The 13,870-nt window shown below is 46.1% G+C and overlaps 1 protein-coding gene across 1 annotated transcript in view; it reads right to left on the reverse strand.

The window, feature by feature from the left end:
* Positions 1 to 13,870, reverse strand: part of PIPOX (pipecolic acid and sarcosine oxidase) — a 134,270-nt gene that overhangs the window by 5,598 nt on the left and 114,802 nt on the right. The window contains exon 5 of the mRNA XM_068270133.1: positions 2,095 to 2,238. Coding sequence (XP_068126234.1) covers positions 2,095 to 2,238 — 144 coding nt within the window. The remainder of the gene's footprint in view (positions 1 to 2,094; positions 2,239 to 13,870) is intronic.

Here is a 13,870-nt window from a genome sequence, read left to right on the forward strand (position 1 = left end):
GATTGGCCCAATTGCAAGATGCACACAAACTGCAACAGCATTTGCATGACGTCAGATAAATTAGCAACTCATTGAGCATCTCTAACCTTGAGGTGATGTCAGTGAAATAGGGTGTCTAATAGTGCACTGACACAGGCATAGGATAGTATATAGCATTGACTGAAGTGTGCAGGTAATGCTGGTACAGTGAGTAATATGGGACAATTCTTAAAGGACACCCGAGGCGAAAATAAACTAATGAAATAAATGATTGTATCTTATCTTCCGTCTCCTAAAAATGACTTTTTAAGATATTCCACAGTTTTATTTCATATTTAAATCTGCTTTTTAAGTTCCAACTGTTTTATTGTTTTTGCTCAATGACACATTCATTGAAGTATGCCAGAGCTAAAATATATGAACTATTGACTCTTTATCTCTTTCCTGCTCTATGAAGCTAGGAAAGTGTTTTATAGTTGGAATTTCTTATCAGTGAAGGTCACACTGTAGTCACTTCCTGTCTGAGTCAGGACTGAGTCAGTCACTTACATACCTGAAATGTAACTCTTTCAGACAGAAAAAGGAAAAAAAGGAACACAGAATAGTTATTTGTGTGCTAGGCACTGTACATACCCATGTCTATCTCATCTTGTCACGTCACCTTGAGTATCCTTTAAAGAGCTGAAAGCCGATTTAAGTTTTAACTAAATGGAGTGAAGGGTTTTGTGGGGTAGCACACCTTCAAGTTTTTTTGGGATGCATAACCTGGATGCAAAGCGACACACAATATCAAAAGCAAAAGTCCAGAGGTTGGTTAGCACACTGTTTTGAAATTAAATTATTTAATCTTCAGTGCATGTGTCAACACCAGACTGACAATTGTTTCGGGGCAATGTGGAGTCCCCTTCACCAGAGAAGTGCAGAAGGATCCGACTTCTATCCTCCCTCCCTCTAGTCGGGCCCTCCTCCAGAAGTCCCTTTTTATGTATATATGCTCCATCTGTTGTGCCTGTCAAAACAGGTGGCTAGCAATCAAGCACTTGCTCACAGCTGAATATTTCAGACAAACTATTTGTTCCCAGGGAAGCCCCACCCTCGTGCAAGAAACAGAGGCACAAGGAGAAATGGATGCATGGTGAAGCTGATATAAGTCTTAACGGTATAGACCGTCATGAATTGACGTCCAAATGAAAAAATATTTGCAGTGGCAATGATGAAAGTAAATGTTTTTGATATTTTACTACAGCTAAACCTAAGCCTGCTCTCACACAGAACCCTCTTCCCACTTCCTGACACCTAACCTTAACCCCCCCCCCACTTCCTGATGCCTAACCTTAAAACCCCTCTTCCTGATACCTAACCTTAACCCCCCCCCCCCCTCTATCCTGATGCCTAACCTTAAACCCCCCTTCCTGACGCCTAACCTTAAACCCCCCTTCCTGACGCCTAACCTTAAACCCCCCCTTCCTGACGCCTAACCTTAAACCCCCCTTCCTGACGCCTAACCTTAAAACCCTCCTCCTGATGCCTAACCTTAAACCCCCCTTCCTGACGCCTAACCTTAAACCCCTGTTCCTTAAAACTCCAAAATGATACATTTCAGAGACCATACATTTCAAAAATTAATTAATTTGAAAAATGTTACATTTCAAAATTTCAAACGATACATTTCCAAATAATAATTTAAAAAAACTAAAAATTTCAGTTGCACTGGCCCGGCGTGCGCTATTTATCAGGCACTCAAAGTTCTGATTTTGTCACCCAATGGCCGATATTTGCATTAGCAGCACAGAAATTGTCCATTAGCCACAGGTGCTCCAATTTCCTGCCCCCTCCCCCTACCTTACACACACACACACACACACACACAAATTCACATGCATAGGACAGTGTATCAGGATAGCAATGGACGCCCAGACTGGCACTGGGTGTGCCTTCTGGACAGGAAAAGAAGCAAATTGTCTATTCGTGGCTTGAATGAACCGTTGTTGCCTGCAGTAATCAATGACCTTTTCCTTTTCATATTTATGGTACTTATGGGACAGTGTAATAGGTCTAGTTGCACTTCAAACAGACGTTATTATGGAAGTAAAGTCGCTTCTGAGTCTCGTCTACCTTAATCAGCCCTGGATACTCCCGGCAAGGTAGGCCATAGATCTCTCCGTCTGGTACAACTCTCAGGAACGTTGGGAAGTTCTGCAGCAAGCCAGATCTCCCGGGAATCTTCTCTTTCCAATAACAGACGTTAATTCTCAGAGTCTGGAAGACACACATAATGAAATAGAGAGCATGAAACAGCAGTGTGTACTGATTATACCATCATGGAGCATTATAACTAACGTGCAATATATATGATTTAATAAACTCTATACATAACTGCATTACATTAACATCATGTATGCCCTGTTGGCATGTAACTGCATTAAGCAACTTTGGCTGCCTGCTTAGTACAAGAAAAATTGTCATACTACTAACACAGGCCATGTAATCTGTTATGTCATACATTAAAATGAGGCTTCAGTATTGCAGAGATAAATGCAGTGCCTTCAGCTCAGCTTTATACTTACATTTAGCCATGTAAAGCATGTACATGTAAAACCCAGATGTTATTCCACAAGGTTCCTAACACACTGTATGGTATGGTATGGAAGTGTCCAACAGGCGTACATTTAAAGAGGAACGCCAGTGAAAATAATGTAACAAAAAAGTGCTTCATTTTTACAATAATTATGTATAAATGATTTAGTCAGTGTTTGCCCATTGTAAAATCTTTTAAATCCCTGATTTACACCATTTATCACATGGTGACCTTTTTACTGCTGGCAGGTCATGTAGGTGCTGCTTGCTGTTTTGGCAGTTGGAAACAGCTGTAAACAGATAGTTCCCACAATGCAGCAAGGTTCACAGACAGGAAACTGCCAGGACCATGGTCCTCAGTTTGTTGTGGGAGGGGTTTCACCACAATATCAGCCATACAGAGCCCCCTGATCCGTTTGTGCAAAGGAATAGATTTCTCATGTAAAAGGGGGTGTCAGTTACTGATTGGGATGAAGTTCAATTCTTGGTCACGGTTTCTTTTTAACCATTTACCGCCATCCTAACGTATTAAAACGTCATGCTTACCGCTATTAACAGCAACATGACGTTTTAATACGTCGCGCATTCCCGCCGCTGCTACCGCCGTGTGTCCGCCGCTACCGCCGCCATTACCGTCGGGATCCCGTGCTGGGCGATTGGGGAAGAGGACTGAACAGTCCTCTACCCAATCGCAGTGCCTGGAGTGAATGGACGTGACCGCGAACAGCGGCTACGTCCATTCACATAAACAGGAAATGTAACAGTTTAATAAAGTGTGTAAAAAAAAAAAAAAAAAAAAAAAAAAAAAAGTGAACACGTCCTATGAGTGTTCACCAGCGCCATCTTGTGGCCAAAAAGTATATTACACCTACAAAATACATACGTTTTCAAGTATATAGACATCATTAATAAAATTACACTTCCAACCCTCCCCCCCAAAAAAAACACTTGTAAAAAAAAAAAAATCAGCTTAAAAAAAAAAAAAGGTTGCCTTAGGGACTCAGCTTTTTTTATTCTATATTTTATGGGGGAAAATTAATTTTAATTTATTACATAGGGGCTTGTAATTATGGCCAGAACAAACAGAAAAATAACCACTTATATTTCAAAATAATATACTGTCGCCATACATTGTGGTAGGGACATAATCTAAACGGTTTAATTATCGGGACCACTGGGCAAATAAAACGTGTTTGTTTTATCCACAGGAGAATGTTTAATTTTAAAACTATAAAGGCTGAACACTGAGAAATAATAATTTTTTTTCTTTTTTTTTCTGTTTTTCTCATTAAAATGCATTTAGAATAAAAAAATTCTTAGCAAAATGTACTATCCACAGAAAGCCTAATTGGTGGCGAAAAAAACGAGGTATAGATCATTTTCTTGTGATAAGTAGTAATAAAGTTATTAGGGAATAAAAGGGAGGAGCGCTGACAACTGAAAATTGCTCTGGTCCGTTAGGATAAAAACCCTTGGGGGTGAACTGGTTAAAGAGGGCTCTACAGTAATTTGGACACTGGAGAAAGCAGCCAGGGGCATATCAGATAAATTACCAATATTTCACTACTGAATTTTTATAGTAGAATATCATTAATCTTTGCCAATTTTTTACTATGGTCTAACCTTACTCTCACATGAGCCCTCTCTCTCGATGCCTATTCCTAACCAATCCCGCCTCAATGCCTAACACTAAGGATGCCCCTGGCGATGCCTAACCCTAAGAGTCCCCAGCAGTCCCTAACTCTAAGACCCCCTCGCCGATGCTAATCCTAATCCCCGCCCCCCTCCCTCTCCCGTGATGCCTAGCCCTTAGACCCCATCCACTAATGCCTAATCCTGACTTCGAATACCTAACCGATAATATAGATGCTGCCTATGTTAATAGCCACAATCTAATGGTTATTACAGGTAATATGGGTGGTGGAGACACCCGATTAGATAGTGGGCATCGGGGTCCTTTATGCAAACTGTGGCTACATATCGTGGGTGCCCCAATTAACTACTTCGGTGTGGCAGTGCTTCTACTCAATGGATTGATCCGATCATCCGATTGCTAAAAATTATTAAAAAGCTCCGCCTCTATGAAGCTAGTTACTAGAAGGGAGATTTTTAGGTTAGAGTTTGAACATCAGATGGACACAAACTGAAAGGGAAATTTACATTTTAATAACATTAAACTGTAAAGAAAGTCTTGTTGAGCTCTAATATGTGTTTGTAGTAGTTTTCAGTGAAACAGTCTCATTTTAATTTTTAAAGGAAAAGCAGTTTTTAAAGGTATACATTAAACGTTATCCCAGTTAAACATCCAATCCAAAGACACTTCAAGACCTTTTCTTTAAAGGGAACCTTAACTGAACGGGGGGTAAAGAGTTTTACTTACCTTGGGCTATTACCAGCCCCCTGCAGCAGTCCTGTGCCCTCGGCGCCGCTCTGAAATCCTCTGGTCCCCCGCTGTCACTTAGTTTCGTTTTTGACGACTCACCAGTCGCCGGCCGCCATGCGTATTATTGGACGCATTCACCAATGCAATTAGCGCTATTGCGTACCGCGTACAAAAATACGCGTTGCCGGCTCTCTATGCGTGCGGAATGCGGCAACGCGTATTTTTGTACGCGTTGCGGTCCGCAAAAGCGCTAATTGCATTGGTGAATGCGTCCAATAATACGCATGGCGGCCGGCGACTGGTGAGTCGTCAAAAACGAAACTAAGTGACAGCGGGGGACCAGAGGATTCCAGAGCGGCGCCGAGGGCACAGGACTGCTGCAGGGGGCTGGTAATAGCCCCAGGTAAGTAAAACTCTTTACCCCCCATTCAGTTAAGGTTCCCTTTAAGGAAAACCGAGTGATATGATCAGCAGCCCAACAGAATGGCTGACTAGGCCTCCATGATTTGATGGCCAACACACTAGAACTATGTACTGCAGGAATGAAAACCTGAACAAATAGTCCTGATCTGATTGTACTTAAAACAAAGCTTAAAATGTCTTAACTGGATTTCCACTTTAATTAAAGACCCCAAAATTGATGTTTCAATTTTGTAAATATAATATTGATGAGTTGAATTGATAAATCCTCTCTTACATCTCTTATGGAACCCTAGATGTTTGTGATTGATGGGTATCCCATTTGTTTTTCATTATAGAGAACATTTGTTGAAACATTTAACCACTTGAGGACCTAGGGCTTTCTACCCCTTAAGGACCGGCCACTTTTTTTCCATTCAGACCACTGCAGCTTTCACGGTTTATTGCTCGCTCATACAACCTACCACCTAAATAAATTTTGGCTCCTTTTCTTGTCACTAATAAAGCTTTCTTTTGGTGCTATTTGATTGCTCCTGCGATTTTTACTTTTTATTATATTCATCAAAAAAGACATGAATTTTGGCAAAAAAATGATTTTTTTTAACTTTCTGTGCTGACAGTTTTCAAATAAAGTAAAATTTCTGTATACATGCAGCGCCACAAATGTGGACAAACATGTTTTTGATGAAAAAAAACCCATTCAGTGTATATTTATTGGTTTGGGTAAAAGTTATAGCGTTTACAAACTATGGTGCAAAAAGTGAATTTTCTCATTTTCAAGCATCTATGACTTTTCTGACCCCCTGTCATGTTTCATGAGGGGCTAGAATTCCAGGATAGTATAAATACCCCCCAAATTACCCCATTTTGGAAAGAAGACATCCCAAAGTATTCACTGAGAGGCATAGTGAGTTCATAGAAGATATTATTTTTTGTCACAAGTAAGCGGAAAATGACACTTTGTGAGAAAAAAAAAAAAAGTTTCCATTTCTTCTAACTTGCGACAAAAAAAAAATGAAATCTGCCACGGACTCACCATGCCCCTCTCTGAATACCTTGAAGGGTCTACTTTCCAAAATGGGGTCATTTGTGGGGTGTGTTTACTGTCCTGACATTTTGGGGGGTGTGCGAAATTGTAAGCACCCCTGTAAAGCCTAAAGGTGCTCATTGGACTTTGGACCCCTTAGCGCAGTTAGGCTGCAAAAAAGTGCCACACATGTCGTATTGCCGTACTCAGGAGAAGTAGTATAATGTGTTTTGGGGTGTATTTTTACACATACCCATGCTGGGTGGGAGAAATATCTCTGTAAATGACAATTTGTTCATTTTTTTTACACACAATTGTCTATTTACAGAGATCTTCTCCCACTCAGCATGGGTATGTGTAAAAATACACCACAAAACACATTATACTACTTCTCCTGAGTACGGCGATACCACATGTGTGGCACTTTTTTGCACCCTAACTGCGCTAAAGGGCCCAAAGTCCAATGAGTACCTTTAGGATTTCACAGGTCATTTTGAGAAATTTCGTTTCAAGACTACTCCTCACGGTTTAGGGCCCCTAAAATGCCAGGGCAGTATAGGAACCCCACAAATGACCCCATTTTAGAAAGAAGACACCCCAAGGTATTCCGTTAGGAGTATGGTGTGTTCATAGAAGATTTTATTTTTTGTCAAAAGTTAGCGGAAAATGACACTTTGTGAAAAAACACAATTAAAATCAATTTCCGCTAACTTGTGACAAAAAATAAAATCTTCTATGAACTCGCCATACTACTAACGGAATACCTTGGGGGGTCCTCTTTCTAAAATGGGGTCATTTGTGGGGTTCCTATACTGCCCTGGCATTTTAGGGGCCCTAAACCGTGAGGAGTAGTCTTGAAACCAAATGTCGCAAAATGACCTGCGAAATCCTAAAGGTACTCATTGGACTTTGGGCCCCTTAGCGTACTTAGGGTGTAAAAAAAAGTGCCACACATGTGGTACCGCCGTACTCAGGAGAAGTAGTATAATGCGTTTTGGGGTGTAATTTTACACATACCCATGCTAAGTGGGAGAAATATCTCTGTAAATGACAATTGTTTGATTTTTTTACACACAATTGTCCATTTACATAGAAATTTCTCCCACCCAGCATGGGTATGTGTAAAAATACACCCCAAAACACATTATACTACTTTTTCTGAGTACGGCGGTACCACATGTGTGACACTTTTTTGCAGCCTAGGTGCGCTAAGGGGCCCAACGTCCTATTCACAGGTCATTTTGAGGCATTTGTTTTCTAGACTACTCCTCGCGGTTTAGGGCCCCTAAAATGCAAGGGCAGTATAGAAACCCCACAAGTGACCCCATTTTAGAAAGAAGACACCCCAAGGTATTCCGTTAGGTGTATGGCGAGTTCATAGAAGATTTTATTTTTTGTCACAAGTTAGTGAAAAATGACACTTTGTGAAAAAAAAACCAATAAAAATTAATTTCCGCTAACTTTTGACAAAAAAATAAAATCTTCTATGAACTCGTCATACACCTAACAGAATACCTTGGGGTGTCTTTTTTTCTAAAATGGGGTCACTTGTGGGGTTCCTATACCGCCCTGGCATTTTACAGGCCCAAAACCGTGAGTAGTCTGGAAACCAAATGTCTCAAAATGACTGTTCAGGGGTATAAGCATCTGCAAATTTTGATGACAGGTGGTCTATGAGGGGCCGAATTTTGTGGAACCGGTCATAAGCAGGGTGGCCTTTTAGATGACAGGTTGTATTGGGCCTGATCTGATGGATAGGAGTGCTAGGGGGGTGACAGGAGGTGATTGATGGGTGTCTCAGGGGGTGGTTAGAGGGGAAAATAGATGCAATCAATGCACTGGGGAGGTGATCGGAAGGGGGTCTGAGGGGGATCTGAGGGTTTGGCCGAGTGATCAGGAGCCCACACGGGGCAAATTGGGGCCTGATCTGATGGGTAGGTGTGCTAGGGGGTGACAGGAGGTGATTGATGGGTGTCTCAAGGTGTGATTAGAGGGGGGAATAGATGCAAGCAATGCACTGGCGAGGTGATCAGGGCTGGGGTCTGAGGGCATTCTGAGGGTGTGGGCGGGTGATTGAGTGCCCTAGGGGCAGATAGGGGTCTAATCTGATAGGTAGCAGTGACAGGGGGTGATTGATGGGTAATTAGTGGGTGTTTAGGGTAGAGAACAGATGTAAACACTGCACTTGGGAGGTGACCGGACGTCGGATCTGCGGGCGATCTATTGGTGTGGGTGGGTGATCAGATTGCCCGCAAGGGGCAGGTTAGGGGCTGATTGATGGGTGGCAGTGACAGCGGGTGATTGATGGGTGGCAGTGACAGCGGGTGATTGATGGGCGGCAGTGACAGGGGGTGATTGATGGGTGGCAGTGACAGGGGGTGATTGATGGGTGATTGATAGGTGATTGACAGGTAATCAGTGGGTTATTACAGGGAGAACAGATGTAAATATTGCACTGGCGAATTGATAAGGGGGGGTCTGAGGGCAATCTGAGCGTGTAGGCGGGCGATTGGGTGCCCGCAAGGGGCAGATTAGGGTCTGATCTGATGGGTAACAGTGACAGGTGGTGATAGGGGGTGATTGATGGGTGATTGATGGGTAATTAGTGGGTGTTTAGAGGAGAGAATAGATGGAAACACTGCGCTTGGGTGGTGATCTGATGTCGGATCTGCGGGCGATCTATTGGTGTGGGTGGGTGATCAGTTTGCCCGCAAGGGGCAGGTTAGGGGCTGATTGTTGGGTGGAAGTGACAGGGGGTGATTGATGGGTCATCTGACCTCCCCACCATCATACTCGGGGATTTCAACTTACCTATCGATGAGCCTATCTCCACTGCTGCCAAGCAGCTACTCTCCCTCACCAAATCCCTTGGTCTCTCTCAGCACACAAATTCCACCACCCACCGCGCTGGTCATACTCTTGACCTCATATTCTCAAAGTCCACCTCCCTCAGCAACCTGGACATTGCACCTTTCCCTATCTCTGACCATCACCTCCTCACATTCACTATCTCCCCACCAACAACTTCTCTCCCCACCCCTCAGCCTGGTCGATGGCAGAAAGACCTACGTAATCTCAGCCCAAATGTCCTAGCAAGTCCCCTTCTCTCCCTCTCCTCCCACCTACCCACCCTAACATGCCCCAATGAAGCGGCTGCACAATATAACCTTGCCCTCTCATCTGCTTTAGATCAAGCTGCCCCCTCAATCTTCCGCCCTATCAAGCCCCCCAACCCCCAACCCTGGCACAACACCCACACACGTAACCTCAGGAAAGAAACTCGAGCAGCCGAACGGAAATGGAGGAAATTACATCTCAATGCTGACTTCCTAGATTACAAGGCCAAACTGTTACTCTTCCACACTGCCCTCTCCGAGGCTAAACAAAGGTACTTTGCAGCACTGATTGTAACCCAAGCTTCCAACCCTCGACAGCTTTTTGCTACCTTCAATTCCCTCCTCAACCCCACTCCTCCCCCTCCCAGCTCCTCCCTCTCAGCCAATGACCTTGCCAACCACTTCACCACTAAAATTGCAACAATACGCAATGAAATTTCCCTCCTCCATCCCTCCCTTACCAATGCGTCTCAGGTTGTCCCCTTGCCTTCCCTCCCAGCGGCTCCCTTGTCTCATCCACCCCTCGCCTCTTTTGCTCCTGCCACCATTGATGAAGTCAGCCTGCTGCTAGTGACTTCCCCCCCCACATCCTCTCCCTGTGATCCGGTACCCGCGAATACTCTTCGTCCCCACTTCTCTGACCTGGCCCCAGTCCTCACCTCCTTGTTCAATCTCTCCCTTTCCACAGGCATCTTCCCCAAAGCATTCAAACAGGCCACTGTGCTTCCCCTGCTGAAAAAACCCTCACTCGACCCATCCCTACCCTCAAACTACCGCCCAATCTCCCTCCTTCCCTATGCTTTTAAACTCCTCGAACGCCTAGTCCACCAGCGCATTACCCAATACATCAACACCAATGCCCTACTTGACCCCCTACAGTCTGGATTCCGACCTGCGCACTCAACTGAAACAGCCCTCGCCAAGGTGGTCAACGACCTTACCCTTGCAAAGGCCAAAGGCAGTTATTCCATCCTGCTCCTCCTTGACCTCTCTGCAGCATTTGACACTGTTGACCACTCCCTCCTCCTCCAATCACTACAGTCCATGGGCATCCATGGGCTTGCCTTGGCCTGGATCTCCTCCTACCTATCCAATCGCTCCTTCACCACTTCCTTCAATGGCTCCTCCTCAACTCCTGCCCCCCTTTCAGTTGGGGTCCCCCAGGGCTCTGTTCTAGGCCCCCTTCTTTTCTCCATATACACTTCCTCAATTGGCAAGCTTATCTCCTCCCTGGGCTTCAATTACCACCTTTATGCAGATGACACTCAGATTTACCTCCATACCCCCGATCTCTCAGCCACCACCATAAACAAGGTCTCCTCGTGTCTCTCAGCAATTTCCTCCTGGATGTCAGCTAGGTTCCTAAAGCTTAACCTAGGCAAAACTGAGCTCCTGATCCTTCCACCCCATGCTGCTGCACCCATCCCAGGTTTCCACCTCACAATCGACAACACAACCATTCTCCCTACCTCCCAGGCCCGCTGCCTGGGTGTCACCTTGGACTCTGACCTCTCCTTCATCCCACACATCCAAAACATCACAAGAGCCTGCAATTTCCACCTCCGTAATATCTCCAAGATCCGCCCATTCTTAACCCCGGACACGACCAAACTGCTCATCCATGCCCTCATCATCTCCCGCCTTGATTACTGTAACTCACTCCTTTCTGGCCTCCCCCTGAAACGCACTGCCCCCCTTCAATCAGTGATGAACGCGGCTGCAAGACTCATCCATTCTTCGCACCGCTCTGCATCCACATCTCCCCTTTGTGAATCCCTGCACTGGCTCCCTATCCGTCTCAGGATAAGTTTCAAGATTCTATCCCTGGCGTATAAATCTGTGCACAAAACATGCCCTACCTACATCTCGCAGCTTGTTCACAAGTATACACCAGGACGCCCCCTCCGTTCCTCCAACGACCTTCGCCTCACCACCCGCGCATCTCACACTACCATGCCCGCCTGCAGGATTTCTCAAGAGCTGCCCCCACCCTCTGGAATGCCCTTCCACCACCCATCAGACTTGCTCCCTCTTTCAACACATTCAAGCAAGCCCTCAAAACCCACCTCTTTATGATGGCCTACCCACCTCCTACCACACAGTAACTCTCTAAGGAATATTTAACAGCCCCACCTAGTGTTTCCACCCCTCCCTTTAGATTGTAAGCCTCTGGCAGGGTCCTCCACTCCCTAGTGTAATCTACAGGATCATGTGCTCCTGTCCTATGACAGCCTGTACTTGTATTACTGGGCCTACCTAACCAGCCCATATTGCATGATCATGTATTTTGTACAATTTGTATGTATAACTTTGTTCTATGTGTATAACCCTATGTATGTCATCCTTGTATCATTGTATATATTTATTGTCCAGCGCTGCGTAATATGTTGGCGCTTTATAAATACAATAAATAATAATAATAATAATAATAATAATAATGGGTGATAGGTGATTGGCAGGTGATCAGTGGGTTATTACAGGGAAGGCCAGATGTAATTAATGCACTGGCGAATTTATAAAGGGGGGGTCTGAGGGCAATCTGAGCGTGTGGGCGGGTGATTGGGTGCCCGCAAGGGGCAGATTAGGGTCTGATCTGATAGGTAACAGTGACGGTTGGTGATAGGGGGTGATTGATGGGTGATTGATGGGTAATTAGTGGGTGTTTAGAGAAGATAACCGATGTAAATAATACATTTGGGAGGTAATCTGACGGCAGGTTTGCGGGCAATCTAATGGTGTGGGTGGGTGATCAGATTGCCCGCAAGGGGCAGGTTAGGGGCTGATTGATGGGTGGCAGTGACAGGGGGTGATTGATGAGTGATAGGTGATTGGCAGGTGATTGACAGGTGATCAGTGGGTTATTACAGGGAAGAACAGATGTAATTAATGCACTGGTGAATTGATAAGGGGGGGTCAGAGGGCAATCTGAGCGTGTGGGCGGGTGATTGGGTGCCCGCAAGGGGCAGATTAGGGTCTGATCTGATAGGTAAAAGTGACAGGTGGTGATAGGGGGTGATTGATGGGTGATTGATGGGTAATTAGTGGGTGTTTAGAGGAGAGAATAGATGTAAACAATGGATTTGGGAGGTGATCTGATGTCGGATCTGCGGGCGATCTATTGGTGTGGGGGGGTGATCAGATTGCCCGCAAGGGGCAGGTTAGGGGCTGATTGATGGGTGGCAGTGACATGGGGTGATTGACGGGTGATTGACAGGTGATGGACAGGTGATTGACAGGTGATCAGGGGGGATAGATGCATACAGTACATGGGGGGGGTCTGGGGGGGGGGGGGGTCTGGGGAGAATCTGAGGGGTGGGGGGGTGATCAGGAGGGAGCGGGGGGCAGGGGGGGATAAAAAAAATAATAGCGTTGACAGATAATGACAGGGAGTGATTGATGGGTGATTAGGGGGGTGATTGGGTGCAAACAGGGGTCTGGGGGGTGGGCACGGGGGGGGGGTCTGATGGGTGCTGTGGGCGATCTGGGGCAGGGGGGGGGGAAATCAGTGTGCTTGGTGCAGACTAGGGTGGCTGCAGCCTGCCCTGGTGGTCCCTCGGACATTGGGACCACCAGGGCAGGAGGCAGCCTGTATTATACACTTTGTATGCGGCGATCGTCGGGTTGACATCCCGCCGGCGCTTCCGTATGGCCGGCGGGATGTTGCGGCGGGTGAGCGGCGCCAGGCGGAGGCGGAGGATCGCGTCACGGATGACGCGATCGCTCCGCCCATGCCCATACAAGGACCGCCGCCAATTGTCAATACGGCGGTCCTTGCGGCGTCCACTTCCCGGCCGCCAATTGTATATACGGCGGTCGGGAAATGTGGTTAAGACGCCACCAGTTGTTTTAGTTTTGACCAAATCCTGGAATACCACTTTGAGTGGACTGGCCCTTTAACCACCTGAGCGGTCTGGACGAGCTCAGCTCGTCCAACACCGCCGGAGGTCGCCGCTCAGGCCCTGCTGGGCCGATTTTCATCAAATAAAAAGCAGCACACGCAGCCGGCACTTTGCCAGCCGCGTGTGCTGCCTGATCGCCGCCGCTCTGCGGCGATCCGCCGCGAGCAGCGGCGAAAGAGGGTCCCCCCAGCCGCCTGAGCCCAGCGTAGCCGGAACAAAAAGTTCCGGCCAGCGCTAAGGGCTGGATCGGAGGCGGCTGACGTCAGGACGTCGGCTGACGTCGATGACGTCACTCTGCTCGTCGCTATGGCGACGATATAAGCAAAACAAGGAAGGCCGCTCATTGCGGCCTTCCTTGTTTATTCTGGGCGCCGGAGGCGATCGGAAGATCGCCTCCGGAGCGCCCTCTAGTGGGCTTTCATGCAGCCAACTTTCAGTTGGCTGCATGAAATAGTTTTTTTTTAATTTA

The sequence above is a fragment of the Hyperolius riggenbachi genome, chromosome 2 (genome assembly GCF_040937935.1).
Source record: "Hyperolius riggenbachi isolate aHypRig1 chromosome 2, aHypRig1.pri, whole genome shotgun sequence".
In the NCBI taxonomy this organism is placed as follows: domain Eukaryota; kingdom Metazoa; phylum Chordata; class Amphibia; order Anura; family Hyperoliidae; genus Hyperolius; species Hyperolius riggenbachi.